The sequence below is a fragment of the Micromys minutus genome, assembly GCF_963924665.1.
Source record: "Micromys minutus genome assembly, chromosome: 4".
Classification (NCBI taxonomy): Eukaryota; Metazoa; Chordata; class Mammalia; order Rodentia; family Muridae; genus Micromys; species Micromys minutus.
In genome coordinates this window covers 49,576,021-49,597,606 of record NC_137973.1, presented here as the reverse complement: position 1 = coordinate 49,597,606, position 21,586 = coordinate 49,576,021, and the positions used below count along the sequence as shown (strand labels likewise).

The following is a 21,586-nucleotide window of genomic DNA, read 5'->3' as shown; positions in this document are numbered from 1 at the left end:
GAAGATGTTGGCTGAACCTACTTTATTAGGGCTGCCAGAGGCCAGGCTATGACGGTAACATTTTAAATAACCATACAATCATAGCTAACATTCCATACTCAACTGTGAGTACTTCCCTGATTACTATCTTGGGGCATGTTCCAGATTGGTTAAGTAATCTATGTGCTTCCAAAATAATGTGTTAGTACAGTATCCAGATTAAGCGACAGAGATGTTTCATCACACAATTCAGACTCATTTCCCAGTTTTTGAGGTACTGGAGGATGCTGGAGAAACCAGAGCTACGCATGAATGGGAAGATAAAATACCAGCCTGAGGGATAACTGAAGAATGTACCTGTTGGGAAAAGAGCTCCTGGAGCCTGAAGGTTTTGCTGTGGCACCCCCTTGTGGCCAGCCTAGTTCCCTGCTAGTTTGGGCACAAGACAGGCCAACTTCGCCCCGCGCGCAGCCTCTTTGAGCGCCGGGCGGAGCGCATGCGTACAAGTTGCGGGCCGGGTCCACGGAGGAATTCGTTCCCACATCCACAGTTTCCCGGGAGGCTCTAGTTCTTTCTCCTTCCGGCGAGCTCGGCCCGGAAGCGCAGTGTGGGGCCAGCGGGCCTGCCGGCGCCTGCTCTTTTTCCCGTTGCAGCAGGGGCGTGGTCGCTGCAAGCGGGGCTCAGGCGCGCCGGCAATGGAGGGACAGCGGGTGGAGGTGGACGGCGGGATCATGGAAGGGGTGAGTGCGGGGCTGTGTGGGGCCGGAGCTAACTGTGGCGGCGGGACCTCTACTCAACCTGTCTGGTTTCTTCACCCCGGTCCTCTGCAGGGCGGCCAGATCCTCAGGGTTTCCACCGCCCTGAGCTGCCTCCTGGGCCTCCCCTTGCGCGTGCAGAAGATCCGCGCCGGACGCAGCACGCCGGGCCTCAGGTACCGCCGGCGGGCCGTCTGGCGGGATGTTTGGGTAGGGGACTGGGCGTCTCGAGATCGGAACCTTGGTTATGGGGTGGAGGAGGCCCCGGGCAGCATTCAGAGTGCGGCCTTCGCCCTCCTTTTCTGTTCTTAGGGCGGGCCGCAATTTGCCCTTAGGGCGCATTGAAACAGGGTAATTTGTCCGAGTCTTGTCACTGGTAGGTTTATTGTTGTTACAATTATTAATATTGCAAGTTATCATCTACTCTAGGGTAATCCTGAACTTCTTAAGTAGGGAGAATAACCTTGAACTTTTGGTTCCCCTTGCCTCCACCTCGCAGATGCTAGAATTACAGCTGTGTGCCACCATGGCCAGTTTATGCGGTTCTGGAGATGAAACCTAAGGCTTCCTCCATACTGTGCATGCCCTCTACACACTGCACTACATCCCTGTCTCTTTTTATGAGAATAGCAGTCAATGTTTGATGCAGTCCAGGCTGGCACCAAACTCCCTTTGGGCCTCTTCCTCCCAAGTGTTGGACAAGTATGTGCCTGTTTTCATAGAGTGCTTTGGGTGGAACCCAGGACTTCGTGCATGTTAGGCAGACACCCTAAAAACTGAGCTGCATTCCTGTTGACAGTGCCGTGTAAGAGGTGGGGGGAAGAGATGGAGAGAGAGAAGTAATTTGCTATATATGATGTCACCGTGAATATGTGGATGCCAGAGGATAACTTAATGGGGTCAGTTCTTTCCACTTTTACACAGGTTCTAGTAATCAGACAGGTTTTTGGGCTTGTGTGGCAAATGGTTTTACCAACTGAGAGCTACCTTACTGGCCTCTGGTTTTGTTTCTTAGTTTTTAAAATGTTTTATCTTATTATTTTAGAGTTCTTTATGTTTGTGGACACGTGTGGGTGTTTTGCCTCCATGTGCATCTGCACCACATGCATACAGTGTCCACGGAGTTCAGAAGAGGGGATTAGATGCCCTGGCACTGGAGTTAGAGATGGTTATGAACCACCATGTGGGTGCTGAGAACTGAAAACCGGAGCCCCTGGAAGGGCATCAAGCGCTCATACATGGATGAACCATCTCTTTAGCCCAGGCTGGCACGGTGCACTCTATGCAGCTCAGACCAGCCTCAGACTGCTGTTGCTCCTTCTGCACCAGCTGCCCACACGCTGAGATTACAGTCTAGAGCCACCATACCCGACTTGTAAAGCAAAACTATGTGGTATTCGGGCTAATACAGCACCAGTGCTCTGAGCTGGAGAGATGGCTCAGTGGTTACGAGCACTGGCTGCTCTTCCAGAGGTCCTGAGTTCAGTTCCCAGCAACCACATGGTGGCTCACAACCGTCTGTAATGAGGTCTGATGCTGTGTTCTGGTGTGTCTGAAGACAATTACAGTGAACCCACATACATGAAATAAATCTAAAAAAGAATAGCGGTCAAATTGTATTAGTGCACATCCTAATAGCTTCCCTTTAAGTTAATTGGACCTTTAAACAGATCACATGGGAATTTAGGGGATGAGACGTCCATAATTGGGACAGTACAGGTTTCAAGGGTTGGTAATTGAGTGAAATTCAAGCAAGACTGGTGGCTTTTAGATAGTTTTAGACTACCTGATTTTTAAATTTTTATTTATGTATACTTTTGTTTTGCCTGCATGTATGTCTGTATGAGGATGTCAGATCCCCTGGAACAGGGGTCATAGATAGTTGTCAGCTGCTGGGAACTGAACCCTACTCCTGGAAAAGCAGCCAGTGCTCTTACCCACTGAGCCATCTCTCCGGCCTCTGGTTTATCTTTTTTGGGCATATGTTTAATTTGAAACAGTTCACTACCATAGCCTAAATAACCAGTCTTGAAACCTTTAAGAAGTTGTCTCTAAGCAATGAGTCCAAGCACATTAAAAACCTGAGCAAAGTTCTGCTGTTGAAGACATCACACTTGCTTTCTGGCCGTTGCTTTTGTAACTGTGTCATAGAGCGGGGTATAGGCAGTCTGATTGAACACGTTCTGACACAGTCTTATGACCTGAAGGCCTCAGCATTTATCTGGACTGGAAATGGTTCGGGATTTGTGTGACGGGCACCTGGAGGGAGCAGAAATAGGCTCAACAGAGATAACCTTTACACCTGAGAAGATCAAAGGTGGAGTCCACACGGCCGATACCAAGACAGCAGGGTATGTATGTCTCACTTAATCCTCCCTTCAGACCTAGACTCAGATGTAGGTTCTCTGGGCTTCCTGGGAATGCTCTTTGGACCTTTTGTGGTTTTTTCCTTTTAAAAATGTAAATCATAAATCATAAATCTACTTGTTTAGTTTTAGCTGTTATTATTTTCAGATTGTTTTTTGTTTTGTTTTTAAGACAAGGCCTCTCTATAAATGCACACTGATGTTGAACTCTAGCAAAACATACCCAGCCTCATGGGAAATGGTTATCTTCACGAACTTCTAAGAACCCCTCCTCACACCATCCCACAATGGTAGAATGTGGGGAGGAAGCAGTGTTTTTGATTGCTTCTGTGAGCTCTCTGACTGACTGCTTCCTTGTTTTGCTCCTGGTACTGGAATGCTAGTGTATTGCCTCAATCCTGGCCGAGTATGTTGCCACTGAGGTTTATCCCCAGCCCCTGGTTGCTTTTCTCTTTTTTTAAAGATTTATTGATTTATTATGTATAAGTACACTGTAGCTGTCTTCAGACACACCAGAAGAGGGCATTAGATCTCATTACAGACGGTGGTGAGCCACCATGTGGTTCCTGGGAATTGAACTCAGCACCTCTGGAAGAGCAGTCAGTGCTCTTAAGCACTGAGCCATCTCTCCAGCCCCCCTTTTGATTGCTTTTTAAAGTAACCTTTTTTTTAAACTGTAATTTTCTGTTATAGAGAATCTGACAGAATAAAACATTATATTATAAACCTTTTGTCAGTTCAGAAATAGCTTTAAATGAATTATGGTTATTTTCCGAAGATGTTATTAAACACATGAAATCTGACCTATGGTGTAAGTAGACTTCTCTGCAAAGCCACCTGTGATTGGGCTTAAAATGAGATGTGTCAAGTGAGAATGTTCCTAAGGCAAGGAAAGAATTTGATGTGTCTTATTAGCACATTGTTATTTTATACAAAAAAAAAAAAAAAAAAAAGGAAGAAAAAGTCATAGTTATCTTTCTAAAAATTAACTAAAATGGTCACAAAAGTTGAAGCTGTAAGAGAAAGTATTTATTCCAAACCTTCCTTGCTGTGAATTAGGAAGTCAAACCCCATCAACGTTAAGGGATTTATCCATGGTCTTGGAGTTAGGGTAAGAACTGACATTAGAATTTAATTAAGTCTTTTGCCTCCTTATACCCCTTCCCCAAACAGGGTTTTACTGTGTAATCCTGGAACTCATGAAGTAGACCAGGCTGGCCTTGAACCCACAGACATTACCCTCCATGTCTCCTGAGTGCTGAGATTAAAGCCACCACCTGGCTATGCCTTCTGATTTTTAGAAAATTCATTTTCTTTTGTGTTAGTGTGTGTGTGTGTGTGTGTGTGTGTGTGTGTGTGCGCGCGCACATGTACAAACATGGCATGCTTTGGAATGTGTGTGTCAGTCAGGGGACAACCTGTGGAAATCAATTCTGTCTTTGAAGCATCTTGGTCACAGGAATTGAACCTGTGGTATGTGTGACTGTCTGAGTGGTTTCTCTAGTCCTTGCCTCCTAATATATTATCAAGGAGATAATATATTAATTTAATATATTAATTAATTTAACTTAAGCTTGAAGTTGATAGTCCAGTTTCACATAGGAGATCAACAGTAGCAGAGTCTAAGCAGGAAAGCCCATTTTAATATGTATCACACTTAGTTCATGTTATCCCTAGCTGTGATTGCAGTGCTGGGAGTTCTGTCCTGTGTCTGGCTTTGTGGTTCCTTACTCTTCTAAGAGTAAGATTTTCGATACTGTGTTCAGAATCTAATTTTAACCAGGAGAACATACACTCTAAATGTTGCATTACTTAGAAGAACTTGTGGCTTATGTAAGCTAAGTGTCTCTTCTTTTGTTTGTTCCTAGACTCCACTTCTTAGAAGAATGTATTACATCTTCTGTGTTTTCTTCTCTAATGCCACATGCCAATGAATATTTAGAGAGTTGATGAAACTGCTTATCAGGAATGGAGATTTTTTAAATGATCTTAAAAGATTTATCAGAATTATTAATACCATGGGCAAACAGACAGAAATAGAGACTTTATAGTTTAGTACACTTGTGTCTGTTATATAATGTTGAGGAATTTCTTTCAATTGTAGGTTCTATTTCTAGTTCCCTTTAAAAGTGCAATCTAATGGGATATACTCTGTAGACCAGGCTGGCCTTGAACCCACAGAAGTCCCCCTGCCAATGCCTTCAGGTGCTGGGATTAAAGGTGTGTGCCACTATCACCTGCTATTCCTCCTAATTAAAAAAAAAATTAACTTATTGCATTTGCTTGTGTGTGTACATGCACACACATGCATGTGTACGCTCCTGTGTGCACACACACAGGCACACAGACACACAGATACACAGATATGTATAAATATGCATGCTTTGGAGTGTGTCTGAAGGCCAGGGGGACAACCTATGTGAATAACTTTGTTTAATCTGATTGGTTTCATTTTGAAGAAGGGAAATTTATTTTAAAAATCTGACCAAATACTTCATTTTTAAAAACACTTCACATTGTGTGGTAAAGTTTTGTGATTCTTCATGTTGACTCGAAGGAGAAAACTCCTTGTTACACATTCTGTTTCTAGTCACATGAATGTCTGTGGTGGGAGGAAGATGCTAGTCTTGGCTCTTCTGAATGCATTTTCATAAACTGCTGCTTTCAAGAATACTTTTAGAAAAATTGAGGTTTTATTCTTTTGTTTGTTTGGTTTGGTTTTTGAGACAGGGTTTCTCTGTGTAGCCTTGGCTGTCTTGTAACTCACACTCAGACCCACCTTCCTCTGCCTTCCAGGTACTGGAATTAAAGGAATGTGTTACCACTGCCCAGCCACATTTTTATTTTTAATTTATTTTTATTTTTTAAAATTAATGAATGAATTAATTTTATTTATTTATTTACTTATCTTGGTGATGTTGGGTACTCAACGAAGGCCTTACAAATGAGAGGCTGAAACCATTTATGATAATCTAGTTTGCTTTTGGTTTTCTACTTTGAAATACTTCTGTAAGATTCAGTATTTTACCCTTCAGATACTGGAGTGCTTTCTAACTTTTCTGTTGTCTGAGCTTCAAGTCACATTGTTGGAAGTAACAAATACAGCTGCTCTGAGACTCAAAAGACAGTCCAGTGAAGCTGTTCTGCCTTTTCCTTAGGAGTGTGTGCCTCTTGATGCAGGTTTCAATGCCCTGTGTCCTGTTTGCTGCGTCTCCGTCGGAGCTCCGTCTGAAAGGCGGCACTAATGCTGAGATGGCGCCGCAGATTGATTACACCATGATGGTAAGGCACCCAGGTCTCTTTAAATTCCTGTTCAAGCGTTCTAGCTCTTTGTAGAAGAGGGAACAAAGTACGGGTTACTTTAGGGTTTGTGTTGCAAATTAAGATTGTGTTCAGGCTGATTTCTTTTGAGGACCTAAAAAGTATAATTATGTAAATTATCAGTTATATAAATCACCTGCTTTTATTTTAGTTTTGGCTTGTTTATAGGGAAGAAAACGGTTACAGGTTGAGTTCGTCTGGTCTGAAATACTAAATGTGCAGAATTGGACCAGTGAGCCGGTTCACTGGGTAAGAGAGCACTTACTACACTACCCTGATGTCCTGACTCAGCACCTAGAGCACAGGAAAGGCCAGCACTGTCTCTTGACAAGTGTCCTCTTGACCGTCACACAAACGTGGTGCACATACCCCCCCACCCCCTACTCAGACAATACAGTACCCACGTGATGCTGCAAGTCGGACCTTCCCCCCCCACTCCATGTGACGTGCTGTGGTCACAACAGAGCTGCACAGGTCACCGTATGCAGATTGTGTGTAACATGTGAAACACAAGTGAATTTTATGTCTGCATCCCGTGTGTTTGTGCAAATACTATAGACTCTGAACAAGTCAGACACACCTGTGGCTCTGAGCACTTTCAGACAAGGATATTAAATATGTATTAGTGGTTCTTCTTCAGGTTTATTGTGGCATAGTTCTTTACCACTAAATTTACACCTTTAAACATAGTTTTAAGAATTTTATACAAATATATAACTGTGAACTAACTTTCACAACCGAAGTATGGAATAGTTTTATTAAAAAAAAAGAAAGAAAGAAAGAAAGAAAATTACAAACTTTTTTTGCTAGTTCTGCCCAGAACCTGCCAACCATTGTTCTTTTTAAAAATTATTTTATTGAATATTCTCTGTATTTACATTTCAGATGTTACCCCCCTATAACCCTCCTCCTCTACTTGTTTCCATGAAGATGCACCCCCTCCCAACCACCTACTCCACCTCAGCACCTTGGAATTCCCCTACACTAGGAAACCAAGCTTTCACTGAACCAAACGCCTCTCCTCTCACTGATTCCAGACAATGCAGACAATCCTCTGCTGCATATGCAACTGGACCCATGGGTCTCTCCATATGTGCTCAATGGTTGGTGTTTTAGTCCATGGGAGTTGTGGAGGTTTTGGTTGGTTGATAATTTTGTTCTTCCCATGAGGTTGCAGACCCTTTCTGCATATGAGGTGAATCCCCAGGTGAGGCAGTCTCTGGATAATCTTTTCTTCAATCCCTGATTCTCTCTTTGAACTTGTATTTCCTCCCATGAGTGTTTTATTCTCCCTTTTAAGAAGGACTGAGGCATCTACATTCTGGTCTTTGTTCTTTTTGAGCTTCATAAGATCTGTGTTTCTTGGGTATTCAGAGCTTTTTGGGCTAGTATCCGCTTATCAGCGAGTGCATACCATGTGTGTTCTTTTGTGACTGAGATACCTCACTCGGGATGGTAGCTTCTAGTTCCATCCATTTGCCTAGGAATTTCATAAAATCATTGTTTCTTTTCTTTCTTTCTTTTCTTTAAGACAACTGTCTTTTTTTTTTTTTTTTTTTTTTTTTTAGATTTATTTATATGAGTACAGTGTTGCTGTCTTCATGCACACCATAAGAGGGCATCAGATCTCATTACAGATGGTTGTGAGCCACCATGTGGTTGCTGAGATTTGAACTCAGGACCTCTGGAAGAACCATCAGTGCTCCTAACCACTGAGCCATTTCTCCACCCTAAAGTCATTGTTTCTAATATCTGTGTAGTACTCCATTGTGTAAATGTACCACAACTTCTGTGTCCATTTCTCTGTTGAAGGACATCTGGGTTCGTTCCAGCTTCTGGCTATTATAAATAAGGCTGCTATGAACATGGTGGAGCTTGTGTCCTTTTTACATGTTGGAGGAACTTTTGGGTATATGCCCAGGAGTGGAATAATTGGGGCTTCAGATAGAACTATGTCCAGTTTTCTGAAGAACCATCAGACTGATTTCCAGAGTGGTTGTACCAGCTTGCATTCCCACCAACAATGAAGGAGTGTTTCTTTTTTCCCACATTCTCACCAGCATCTGCTGTCACCTGAGTTTTTTATCTTAGCCATTCTGACTGGTGTGAGGTGGAATCTCAGGGTTGTTTTAATTTGCATTTCCCTGATGAATAGGGATGTTAGCATTTCTTTAGGTCTCAGCCATTCGGTATTCCTCAGTTGAGAATTTTTTGGTTAGCTCTGTACCCTATTTCTTAATAGGATTATTTGATTCTCTGGAGTCTAACTTCTTGAGTTCTTTGTATATATTGGATACTAGCCCTTTATCAGATGTAGGATTGGTAAAGATCCTTTCCCAATCTGTTGGCTGCCATTTTGTCCTTTTGACAGTGTCCTTAGCCTTACAGAAGCTTTGCAATTTCATGAGGTCCCATTTGTCAATTCTTGATCTTAGAGCATAAGCCATTGGTGTTCTGTTCAGGAAATTTCCCCCTGTGCCTATGTATTTAAGCTCTTGCCCACTTTCTCTTCAAATAGTTTCTGTATGCCTGGTTTTATGTGTAGGTCTTTGATCCACTTGCACTTGAGCTTTGTACAAGGAGATAAGAAAGGGTCTATTTGCATTCTTCTGCAAGCTGACTGCCGGTTGAAGCAGCACCATTTGTTGAAGAGGCTGTCCTTTTTCCATTGGATGTTTACAGCTCCTGTGTGGAAGATCAATTGACCATAGGTGTGTGGGTTCATTTCTAGGTCTTCAATTCTGTTCCATTGATCTACCTGCCTGTCTCTGTACCAGTACCATGCAGTTTTTATCATGAGTGATCTTTAATATAGCTTGAGGTTAGGGATGGTGATTTCCCTGGAAGTTCTTTTATTGTTGAGGAGAGTTTTCGATATCCTAGGTTTTTGTTATTCCAAATGAATTTGCAAATTGCTCTTTCTAACTCTATGGAGAACTGAGTTGGGATTTTGAAGGGCATTTCTGTTCTCTTAGTTCTGCCCTTTCAGTGTCATAGAAGGTACTAATGCTCTACATAGCCTTATAATTTGGTGGGGTTTTCCTCTTTTGAGACAGGCTCTTACTTATCCCAGGCTGGCCCTAGATTTGATATGTACAGAGGAAGTCCTTGGACTCCTGATCCCCGTGTTCACCTCCAGGGTGCTAGAGTTAAAAGTGTGCACCTCCATGTTGATATGGCACTGTAGAGTCATTCCTAGGATCGGGTGTGTGGAGCTGCTGTTACAACATAGACTTGCTTAAGTAAAAGTTAAATGTGTAGCTATGTAACAGATTTTTGTTTGAACGAGTTGGTGTCAGTCTTTTGTTCCTGTGTAGCACCAGCTGAGCAGCTCACTTCATAGTGGTTTTCATTTAGTAACTGAACTTGGTGAATCTATGCATACTGCTGGCTAAAGGAACAACTGACTTTTTCAGGTTTTCAAGCCAATTGCTGAGAAGTTTGGTTTCACATTTAATTGTGACATTAAAACGAGGTAAGTTACTCAGTCCTCAGCACCCACCCCTCCCTCCCTTCTGATGGCAGTGCTGTGGATCCGACACAGCTCTGTGTGCAGCCCATCCTCCTGCTGCCGAGTCATATCTCCAGCACTTAGCCCTTCTCACTAATTACATGCTCCAAAGATAGTGCAAAGGGCAGGTTTAGAGAACTGCTACTCTTAATGCATTGTGTTTTGTGATATATTTCTTACAGAAAATATTTGTACTTTGTGTCTTACATATAAACTGTAGAGCTGTAGGACCTTTCCAGCCACCAGTGGTGCTCATTTGTTTCTTGACAGAAATCTTTTCATGAGAATTCCCACATGCAGATCGTCATAGCGAGAGTTACTCGTTCCTGTGTTATCCATCCTCTGAACAGGCGAAGGATCCCTGTGTGTGGACAGCTGCACTAGGCACTCTGGGATCATAGACTGCTCCATAGCCAAGTCAGAACTGACTTCCTCAGAAAGCCCAGCCTTAGGGATGTCTCTGTAAGACTGTCCTGTGCTTACCGTGACGAGAGTAAAGTGTTCTGCGTGGAGCTTAGTGTGTTAAGGTCACAGTGCCCCAGGTTTTCTGTCCAGTTTCATCTTCCCTCCTGTTAAAATAGAAAATAATGATTTCTTATTTGGACTGTTGATGAATGTATTCATTCCTTTTCCTCTGTTGGAGCCTCTTTGCAACCTACAATCTAAGTAGATTGTAAACTACACCGTCTTCCCAGGCAGAGACTCCTGAGGATGGAGTGGAAGCACAGCAGTTCTCAGCGTCTGCGGTAAATGACTAGGACAGTTTAAATTTGTTAGAGCTCACCTGCTTATACATTCCTGAAGAGTTGGTCTGAGTGTCCGTCATGAAGCTGCTGTTTCAGGCCTAGAAAACAGAAACTAGCAGAGCCAGTGTGGAGAGTGTATGCTCTCAGACAGCACTTGAGTAGAAGTTGCTGTAGTGAGGAAAACTGTGCTGTAGCCAGTGAGCACCCGATAATCTCAGGGCACCGAGAGGATGATTTCTACGGGTGCTGTGGATTGCAGCTCAGGATGCAGTCTGTCTCTGAGCTATACTTCTGGCCGTAATTTCCACAACGTCGACATTGAGAGTGCAGATATCATGTAGACCTTTTCATGAACTTGTACAAATTACATACCTTTTGTATCATTCCTGTTCCAGTAATATATTGTTCAGCCTGACTCTGTCCTCAGTTACGAAGTATATATTTGTTCTATGTTTCCTAGGGGCTATTACCCTAAAGGGGGTGGTGAAGTGATTGTCCGAATGTCACCAGTGAAACGGTTGGACCCAATAAATCTGACTGATCGAGGCTCTGTGACTAAGATTTATGGGAGAGCTTTCGTTGCCGGTGTTTTGCCACTAAAAGTAAGTTGTCACAGTGCTCTTAGAAGTGTATGGACTCCTTGGTGATTTTGAGAGTACTCTCTTTTCTTTCAAAATAAGAGCCTCAGACAGTTGGAGGTTTTGTTTCTTTTTCTTTTGAGGATTTTGTTTTAAGACAGGGTGGCATGAATAGCTCAGGCTTTCTGAAAGTTTATAGACCTAGTAAACCCAGAGTTTATGTATGCTAGTTAAATGTACTACTGCACGAGTTGCAGACCTAGCCTGAGAACGTTTTTTAAATTTATTTATTTTGTGTGGGTGGGGATTAGGCTGCATTCCATGGTGCACATGTGGAAGTTTGGGGCACACGTCACAGTGTGTTTGTAGAGGTAAAAGTGGTCAGCGCCTACAGGAGCCATTTCAATCCTTCCACCATGTGAGCCCTGGGGCTCTGATACATGTCAGCAGGTCTGGTAGCAGGTGCCTTTACCTGTGGAGCCATTTTAACCAAGGTGGCCCAAGAAGTATTTATTTTCTTCATACGGTCTTACTTGGCTGGCTTGGAACTTACCGTGTACATCAGGCTGGCCTCATTCTGTAGATTGATGTTAAGGTGATATATGTTCTCTTTGTCTTCCAAATGCTGGGATTAAAGCAGTACCCCACTCTGCCTGGCAGGACTTTGTTTTTTAATTAATTAAACATTTAATTTATATATTTTTGAGGTTTATATATATATTTGTTTGATTTTCATTGTTTGGCCTGCACATATGACTGTGTGAGGGAGTCAGATCTCCTGAACTAGAGTTACAGATGGTTGTGAGCTGCCATCTGGGTAGGGTACTGGAAATTGAACCCTGGTCCTCTGGAAGAGGAGTCATCTCTCCAGCCCTGACTTATTTACTTGTTTTGTCTGTTTGTTTTGTACTGTTTTATTATCTTGTGTGTGGGTATTTTGCCTGCACTTATATTTGTGCTCCATGTATATGCAGTGGCTTCTGTGGGTCTCTCGGGAGTGGAATTACAGATGGTGGTGAGCTGCCACATGGGATCGAATTGGGTTCTCTGGAAGAGTAGTCTGTGTTCTTAACTGCTGAGCCATTGCTATAGCTCCCAATTTATTTTATGTGCATGAGTTTTGCCTGCATGTATGTATGTATGCTGCATTTGTGCCTGGTGCCTGCAGAGGTCAGAAGAGGATGTCAGATCCTCTGAAACTGAGTTAAGGGATGGATGTGAGCCACCATATGTGTGTTGGGAACTGAACCCAGCTCCTCTGAAAGAGTAACAAGTGCTCTGAACTACTGAGCTGACCAATTCCCCAGACTCTAATTTGAATGTCTTCATTTACATGTTTCTTAGAAGCTAGCGTTCTCTCTGGAAGTGGAAAAGTGATGTGTGGAAAAGCTGTGTCTACATCCAGTGATGAATTTGTCCTCCTTTTCTGGTTTGCCGAAATAGGTAGCAAAAGATATGGCGGCGGCGGCTGTGCGGTGCATCAGGAAGGAGATCCGGGATCTGTACGTCAGCATTCAGCCTGTTCAGGAGGCCAGAGACCAGGCCTTTGGCAATGGGAGTGGAATCATGTGAGCACAGACAAAGAAGTAGTTGAGACCCTAAAGTCATTGTCCTCATCAAAGAGTTGTAGGCATTCGCTCAGTTTAGGGTTCTGCAGTGTTTTTAAAGGACAGTCCTACCTAAAACAACAGTTCAGTAAATTACTGTGTTCATTCTGGTTGAGGCTTGGTGTTACATGGCTGTACTTCCCAAACTCAAGAGACTGGGACAGGAGGGTCACAAATTTGAGGGCAGCCTAGACACAATCTGAATAGCAAGTTTTAAGGCAGTTGGGCTAGATAACTATCTAGATATCTAGATAGCTTAATATACTACCTTAAATCAGCCCCCATGTGTTTTGTAGATCCTTGTGTTTATAGGGCCTTTATCTGTTGGTTCCAGGTTTACAGTTCAGGCAACTTTATATAAAAGTATTAGGGGAAAAAAGCTAATTCTAAATGCGTATAGGTTTTTTTCCTCTTGCCATTTCTTAAACAGTTTGCTGTGACTATCACAAGTGTATGAATATTGCAGTGCTGTTCTAAGTCATCTTAGATGTCTAAGGATGTGCCTTTAAGTTTGGGATCAGTGTTACATCATTTCTTTTTTGTTTTTGATTTTTGAAACAAAGTCTCATGTAGTTTAACCTGACTTTGACCTTGCTGTAGCCAAGGATCTCCTTGAACACATGATCTTTCTACTTCCTTTCTGGGAGCACAGGCGTGTGCCACACATGTTTCTTGGTTTGTGAAGACAGATCGTCCTGTGTAGCCTAGGCTGGCCTCAGATTTTCAGCAGTCCTGGTGCACCCCCTCCCAAGTGTTGGGATTAGACGTGAGCTAATTGACATGATAGCACTTAAGTAATCGACAGACACCTTTGGATGTGGTGTCCTTGTATGGGGTCCTGAGTGAACTCCCCAGAAATGGTGAGGGACAATTGTACTGAACATAAAATTGTTTTAAGATTGATTTCTATTATTTTAGTTATATATCCGTGTTTTCCTGTGGGTATGTGTATGAATGCAGACATCCGTGGAGTTTAGAAAAAGGCATCAGGTCCCTTGGAGCTAGAGCTGCCCTAAGTGAGTGCTAGGTACTTAACTCGGTTTCTCTGCAAGAGCAGTTTTACTAGCCTTCTCTCCAGCCTCCTTAAATATTTAAGCTCATCAGAAAGTAGTCTGAAAATTTCTAACAGAAAATGTTTAGTTTTTAAAGAAACCTTACATATGAAATTATCTTACAATTACTTAGTATGGTATTTTAAAATATTATATTAAGCTAGTTAGGAGTTAAGTCTTACAAAAAATCTTTGATTGGGCTGGATGGTGGTGGCACACACTTAATCCCAGTACTCGGGAGGCAGAGGCTGATAGATCTCTGTGAGTTTGAGGCCAGCCTGGTCTACAGTTCGAGTACCAGGACAGCCAAGGCTACACAGAGAACCAAAACAAAACAAATTCTTTAGTTGATGTTTTTAAAGTGTAGAAATACAGTATTTTATGAATATTTACATTTCAAACATTTTATTCAGAAATTTAAAGTTTAGTGCTTGCCTTCTTTGCCATAATACTACCTTAAAAAGCAAACAGAATTAGGTGTGTGTAATCACTGTATTATCACTGTGCTCTGTAACTAGTGCTAGTGGCAGAATGACGTGGTGGCATTCTGTACATGTGAGTAGTTTAGAATCACCCCAGCTTTGCCTAAAGGAATCCTGCCCCGTGAGGGCTGATGGGAGTTGTTGGTGACTTTTTCGTCTGTGGGAGGAGTCTTCTTACTACAGTGTAGATGTAAGTGTACTTGGTAACAGTAACTGGTTTCTTGTGTTGGATTTACATGACATTTAGAATATCACAGTGTGGTAATTGCACTTTTTCCCTCTTCTGTAGCATTGTTGCTGAGACATCCACTGGCTGCTTGTTTGCTGGATCATCACTTGGCAAAAGAGGTAAACATGAAGGAAGGGGTCTTCACATGCCATTGTCAGTGAGACAGTCTTCATCTTCTTTACAGACTGTTGACAATGATGACTGACATTTAAACGATAGAGTCAACTAATTCTATTTTAGAGTCAGTGAATTTTTTTGTTTTTTTTTCAACTCTTTATTTTGAGAAAGTTTTAGACCTTAAGTAGTCATTCCTATACCCTCTGCTAGGTGCCTCAGTCATGAACATATAGCTGCATGCTATGTGCACTTCTGAAGCGTTGCAGAGTTCAGTTATGGGAATCAGGCCTCAGTCATGTACTGCAGCTTTCCCAATACCCACAAATTCACAATGCTGGCCTCACACCGGAAGAGTTTGTTACACAGACATAGCCACACATTAACTTAAACAAGTAGCCTAGAAATAAAATGGGATTTGGTTGTTCATTTATGTTCACATAGCCTTCGGTTGTCTTGGTTACTGAGTCTTACTCTACTTTAGTCAGTTCTCTTCAGACGAGGTCAGTCCTAGTTGGCCTGTGTAGCGCCTCAGCCTGGCGATCTCTTGTCTTAGCTTTCCACATGCTGCAATTGCAGACACGCACCACCATGCCCTGCTTAGTTTGTCTTTACTACAGAATTCTCCACTTGCCTGTTCTTTTTAAATCTGGTGGTAGCGACATTTGGAAAAGTTCAGGGCACTTTCTCAACAGAATCCCTCGATATTTGGGTTTGCCTGGTTTTCTCATGCTCAGGGCTTTTCTGTGAACATTTTTAGGAGAAACCTTGCAAAGATGATTTCATGTACAGCTTTTCTGGACATTTTATGCAAGGCTGGTGTGTGTCTGTGTGTGTGTGTGTGTGTGTGTGTGTGTGTTTGATCATATATATATATATATATATATATATATATATATATATGGGCCAGTAAATGTGAAGACATAGAATACAAACAAAATTAGCCTTATTCTCAGTTTTTAAATCATTCTTGTTTTTAGCCAAGGGTTTCTTTAAAGAATGTTGGAGAGTCTGACTTTCTGTACTTCCGGTAGTCTTATTTTGTATTTATCCTTCTTAGCATGGAAAAGTAGGAAATAGAAGAACAGGTACATGATTTAAAGTAAGCTAATTGGAGTGTATCAGTTAAACTTCTTGATTGCTTGTTTTTCTGAAACAGACTTTCACTCTTTAGCTCAGGCTGGCTTTGCACCTGGGACAGTCATGTTGTAGGCTCCCAAGTGCTGGGATTTCTAGTATGTGCCATCTTATTTAGTTGAGATTAACTTGATGACTTGAGAGTAACTTGTTGTTATTTTCTTTATTTTTCACGCCTGTTTTAGGTGTGAATGCAGACAAGGTTGGAATTGAAGCTGCTGAAATGCTATTAGCAAATCTTAGACATGGTGGCACTGTGGACGAGTATCTACAAGACCAGGTAATGACACTTTTAGGATCAAAACCTTATTCCCTGTCAGATTTAAACATAACATGTTGCATACAGATTTCTTTAATTGTGCCATCAAATATCCAGACACATTAGTCTTTCTCATGGTCTAAATGTAAGGTGTTTCCAGTCTCACCCCCACAACCTTCCACGTGCTCACACAAAGGGTCTCAAAGAGTTGACTCCCATTGGGAAGTGCTATGAATATTTGGACCACTACTCCTTTGAGACAAGGCCTCAGTCTCCCCTCATATTCTCCATCCTGCTGGCTCACTGGTAGGGCTCTTCTTGCCTATGTGGGTGGAGTTTTGTGGTTGGTCCTCAGAACCAAGAAAAGGAGAAGGAAGAGGAGGGCTCTTCAGTATTTCTTGACCATTTTCTTGGGACAGTTTTCTTTGTGTTTAGTCATTTCAGTTTTCCTAAGTTCATGTTCCCAGGAATTCTGTTGTCTCCATTTACCTTTTAAAATAGGATTTTAGAAGAGTATGAAACTCATCATACACAGCATCTTACAGAGACATTTGGTCTAATAAGTGTGTCAGCATCCAGCTCTATTTTATTCTGAAATATCAGTTTTTAAAAGCCAGTCTTGTAGGCCAGGATGATAACACATGCTTTTCATCCCAGCACTCGGGAGCCTGAGGCAGGTGGATCTCTGAGTTAGAGGCCAGCCTGGTCTACAGATTGAGTCCAGGATAGCCAGGGATACACAGAGAAACCCTGTTTTGAAAAAACAAAAACAAAGAAAGAAAAGTCAGTCTGGCTAAGCATTTTTACCAAGCCACAGACTCTGGTTAATACATACTCTGTGTCACTGTGTAAAGCTTCTAGAAACATAAAATAGAAATTATTCTTTTAATTTCTTTTTAAAACTCTTGGTTTCTAGTAGTATTTTCCTTATGGGCAGTTGTAGAATTTGTAAATCTGAATATTAGCATATCTGTGAGATTTTTCTTCTTTGTTCTTTTTTGATAGCTGATTATTTTCATGGCTCTAGCCAATGGAATTTCCAGGATAAAAACAGGACCAGTTACACTCCACACACAGACTGCTATCCATTTTGCTGAACAGCTAGCAAAGGTGAGTATTATGTTAGAAAGACTGACTGGGTAATAACAGGAAGCCCAGCAGTAATCACAGTTGGCACCATCATGGGCTCCCTGTGTACTGGACTCTCAGCCTCCGCACGTGCTTCCTGTCTCCTCTGTGTCACACTGGCTGAGTAGAGAGCAGATGCTTTGACACCTGTGCTTCGTGCTAGCACCCCAAGACAGCTCACCCCAGGACAGTTCACCCCAGGACAGGACAGTTCACCCCAGGACAGCTCACCCCAGGACAGTTCACCCCAGGACAGGTTTGAAGCCCGAGATCCTGAGCATCATGTTTATACCTTTTCTTCAGAACTCTAGCCTAAAATAATAATAATATATTTCACTGTGACGTTAATGTTACTCTTTTCATAGAAGAATGTAAAAAGTATATCCTTGGACTAGTAAAACCACTATTCTTCTCAAATTGCTTCTCACTGTTTATTACTATTAATACATACAGCTTCTTCTTTTCTGGTAATGTAGAATGTTTTTTATTTTGGAATTTCCTTTTTATTCTTTTGGATGGTTTTAGTTTAGTTTTATTAGCCAAGGCCTCAGTATATATTTTGGCCTGGCCTTGAACTTCCTAGGTAGATCAGTGGAACTTGGGATCCTATGGCCTCAGCCTGTGGAATACGACAGGAGCCACCACACATGGCTGCTATGTTCTCTGTAATATAATTCTGTAAGACTTACGACTCAAGTTTTATGAGGTTGCTGACTTTTGAAATTATAAAAGTAATTCACATTAGGCCTGGTAGCGATTCCCTGCCATCTGTCACTTGGGAGTCAGAGGTCAGCTTTGTCTGTGTCACATTGCAGCCAGCCTAGGCTGTAAGACAGACTTTCAAAACAACAGCAAAAGGAATACGAAGAGAATTACACAGTCCCTAAAGAATATAATTCTTCTTTCATTTTATTTTTCCAGTTCAAATAAGTTTTTGATACAAAATACACTGATCAGACTTCCTCTACCTCATCTTCTTCCAGATCCTCTCCAGCGTCTTACACTTCCAACTCACACTTTCCATACGAAACAAAGCAAGTGAAAAAGACAAATGAGAATAAAACAAAGAAACTCAAAAACAAAAAAGAGAAAAATAAAAAAGAAGCAAAGACTACTCGTAGAGGACAGTTTAAATTACAATAATTTTCCTAAAAGCAAAAAAAAAAAAGAAAAAACAACAAAAACCCCCTAGAGAATGAGAAATACGCACACGAACACACACACGCACGCACGCACGCATACATGTGTACACCCTAAGGCATATGGTGGTGCACGCCTTTAATCCCAGCACTTGAGACGCAGAGGCAGGTGGATTTCTGGTTTCATGGTCAGCTTGGTTTCATGACAGCCAGGGCCACATGGAGCAGTTTTGTCAAAAGACAGAGAGGGGGAGGGGGAGGGGGAGAGAGAGAGGGAGGGGAAAAGGGGAGGGGGAGAGAGAGGGAGAGAGTATTCTTAATGATCTAGGCATGGACGTGCAATCTTATCTGCTGCTTGGGAGGTGGAGGCAGGAGGACGGGGACTTCAAGGCTAGCCAGTATATAGCAAGACCCTGTCCAAAGGCCCTCTTCACTCTGTCACCGGAAAGAATTCAGTAGCTGAAGACAGTTTAAGCATCACAGCCCTGTCGGCACACAAGATGTCACCTGCTTTTCCTTCTGCACTGTTTCACATCCTCTGCTCTTGGCTGCTGTTGTGATAAGAAATGGATAGGTCTCACCTAAGTCAGGAAACCTGATGAGAACCGAAGGTAGATCACATCGGGACAGGAGTGACCTGACTATTGTATAATATCCTTGGTTCCCCCTGTTGTTTTATCGTCCTGGGAATTCAAACCAATGATTTGTGTGTGTTTGGCAACCGTATGGTCACTGAGCTTGACCCTATTATTATTACTATTATTTTAAGATTTGTTTAGTTTACGAATGTGAGTACACTATCACTGTCTTCTGAAGAGGGCATCAAATCCCATTGTTGTGATCAATCCCAACCATTGAATCACAAGATGGGTGTGAGTCACCATGGTTGCTGGGAATTGAACTCAGGACCTCTGGAAGAGCAATCAGTGCTCTTAACTGCTGAGCCATCTCTCCAAGCCCTATCATTATTTTTAGACTTATTTCTATTTTATTTTACATGTATGAATGGTTTGCCTACATTTATGTCTGTGTACCATATTTGTGCCTGATTCCCTGAGAAGCCAGAATAGAATGTGTAGTCTCCTGGAACTGGAGTTCTAGGTGATGGTGCTGGGATTGAATGTGGGTCCTCTATAAGAGCAGCCAGTGCTTGGCCATCTCCTCAGCCCCAGTCACTTCTTTCGTGTGTATTTATGCTGGATTTATGAAGTGTTCCCCTCATAGGTTGGCGCTCTTGCTATTGTATCAAGTTTTATTCCTTGCAGCCTTCACTTTACAGCACATTGTGTAGTTGAAGCCACTACATATTACTTGAAGAGGGTACACAATAGAATTTTCCTGAACTGGGCTTGTGACTCTTGTTTCTTATTCAGCTGTGTGTAGGTTGGAGGCAGAGTTTTTGAAAAAGGGTCTTACTAGGTGTGGTCTAGGCTGGCTTCAAACTCAAGATTTTTCTACCTCAGCCTCCTGCATGCTGGGCTTACAGGTCTGGACCACCTACACCTGGCTCTTGTTGCTGGGTGACTTGTACCAGAGTATCTTTATTTTTCTGCGCTTCTGTACAAATAGCTCATCTGTAAAAATCAGAGAGCTCAACTAGGTCGTCTTGTCTTTTACACTCCATACATAGGCCTAAGCATAAACCTGAAATGATTCCCAGTCTCCTGCTCATGTTTCATATTTTCATGTTTGTAATTTGAAATTGCAGACAAATAACTACACAGAAGTGTGGCTCCTTTTCTCTGTGTTCAGGTTTGTTATTCAACCGTGATTTTTAGGTGTCCACTTACACAGTGCACTGTTATACATGGGAATCAAAAGCTTGTGAACATTGCTGGTAAGACCACGAAATAATGGTGTTGAATTGTATTTTAGAGACTCATAAAAGTTAAGGCATACTAAATCCCTTTGCCAGAATCCTAAACCTATTCAGTTGTTTTGACTTAAGTTGTTTGGTTAAAAGGAACTGCATTTGCCTTTAAAATGGCACTTCCAGAGATCTGGGATTCAGAGCCGGCTTCAGCCAGCAAGCGGGAAGTGCAGCGTTAAGCTCAGTGGTGAAGGGTATTAGTCACCACCACCCCTCCACCCTACCTACCCTTTCTGAGCTAGCTTCTTGAATTATATACTTAGAGAATTAAATTGGCAGGAAGAATTTAATGAGAGCAAATAATGTCATATCTGGTAGGCAAATGTTCAGATACATGTTTTAGAAAAGAAGCCTTTGTACCAGCAACAGATGGTGCTTCGGAATCTACACTTGACTTGGTTGCATGTCTCGTGCTCTTAGTGGGTTTGGAGTGGAGCCTGGTTCTCTGTCCTGACAGACTCCACAGCAGTGAATAAGAACCACCGTCCTAGGACAAAAGAAGTAGTGAATTTCTTCACGTTTCTGGATTTTTATGTGTGTACCTTCTTCAACATATGGGTTACATATTAACTCTGACTACATCTTAACTTCCATTCTAGGATTGCCTCTGTCTTCTTCATGTATACTTACATACATGTTCTGCTTTCAGGCCAAATTTACTGTGAAGAAATCAGAAGAGGAAGAAGATGCCTCTAAGGACACATATATCATCGAGTGTGAAGGGATTGGGATGGCAAACCCACACCTCTAGGGCGTCCACTCACGCTCTAGCTCCTTGTTGCACTAACTTACTCCATACATGCTGCAACACAGCGAGGACGCCGCCAGGCAGTGCAGGACCGCACTCACTTTGGAGATGAAGTTTGGTACTTCCGGTTGCTGAGAATGCTTCACCATGTTAACCTTGTTGAGTATCTTCCAAGATACAGATAGTGAATGATAAAACTTGATGAATATTATGATAGTCAACTTCAATATTAACGTTTTATCCTAACGTTATAAATAAATTGTTGTTTATACCCTAAATATGAACTGTTTCTTTTTTAATGTAACAAAAATAAGCCAGGGACATAGGTTGATCTGTAATTTGTGTGTTTTAGTAACATTATCCGCAGTTTTCACTTTCTGTAGTTTGAGCTACCTAGAATCAACTCGTCCAGAAACATTATCTAGAAAATTCAACATAAATAACTCATCAGTTTTGAATGCAGCTCCTTTCTGAGTAGCGAGATGAAATCTCATACTTATTCTGTCCTACCCGTGACATGAATCATCTCTTTGTCCAATATATCAATAATACGTATGCCACTTAC

The 21,586-nt window shown here is 42.1% G+C and overlaps 1 protein-coding gene across 1 annotated transcript; it reads left to right on the top strand.

Annotated features, from left to right (window-relative positions):
* The first annotated feature begins 510 nt into the window (after window positions 1-510).
* RTCA (RNA 3'-terminal phosphate cyclase) lies at window positions 511-21,287 on the top strand. Its single transcript, XM_080915591.1, has 11 exons — window positions 511-719; window positions 810-910; window positions 2,942-3,085; window positions 6,259-6,382; window positions 9,838-9,896; window positions 11,139-11,280; window positions 12,700-12,824; window positions 14,687-14,745; window positions 16,063-16,157; window positions 17,142-17,246; window positions 20,923-21,287. The coding sequence occupies exons 1-11, from the start codon at window positions 675-677 to the stop codon at window positions 21,022-21,024; spliced, it is 1,101 nt and encodes a 366-aa protein (XP_080771717.1). The 5' UTR covers window positions 511-674; the 3' UTR covers window positions 21,025-21,287.
* Window positions 21,288-21,586: the final 299 nt, after the last annotated feature.

What these genes read in the sequence shown, in the direction of transcription:
- RTCA (XM_080915591.1), top strand. Translation starts at nt 675, where the DNA reads ATGGAGGGACAGCGGGTGGAGGTGGACGGCGGGATCATGGAAGGG. An exon ending in GGCAATGGGAGTGGAATCAT is followed by an intron (nt 12,825 to 14,686) that starts GTGAGCACAGAC and finishes CCTCTTCTGTAG; the next exon opens with CATTGTTGCTGAGACATCCA. An exon ending in ATCATCACTTGGCAAAAGAG is followed by an intron (nt 14,746 to 16,062) that starts GTAAACATGAAG and finishes CGCCTGTTTTAG; the next exon opens with GTGTGAATGCAGACAAGGTT.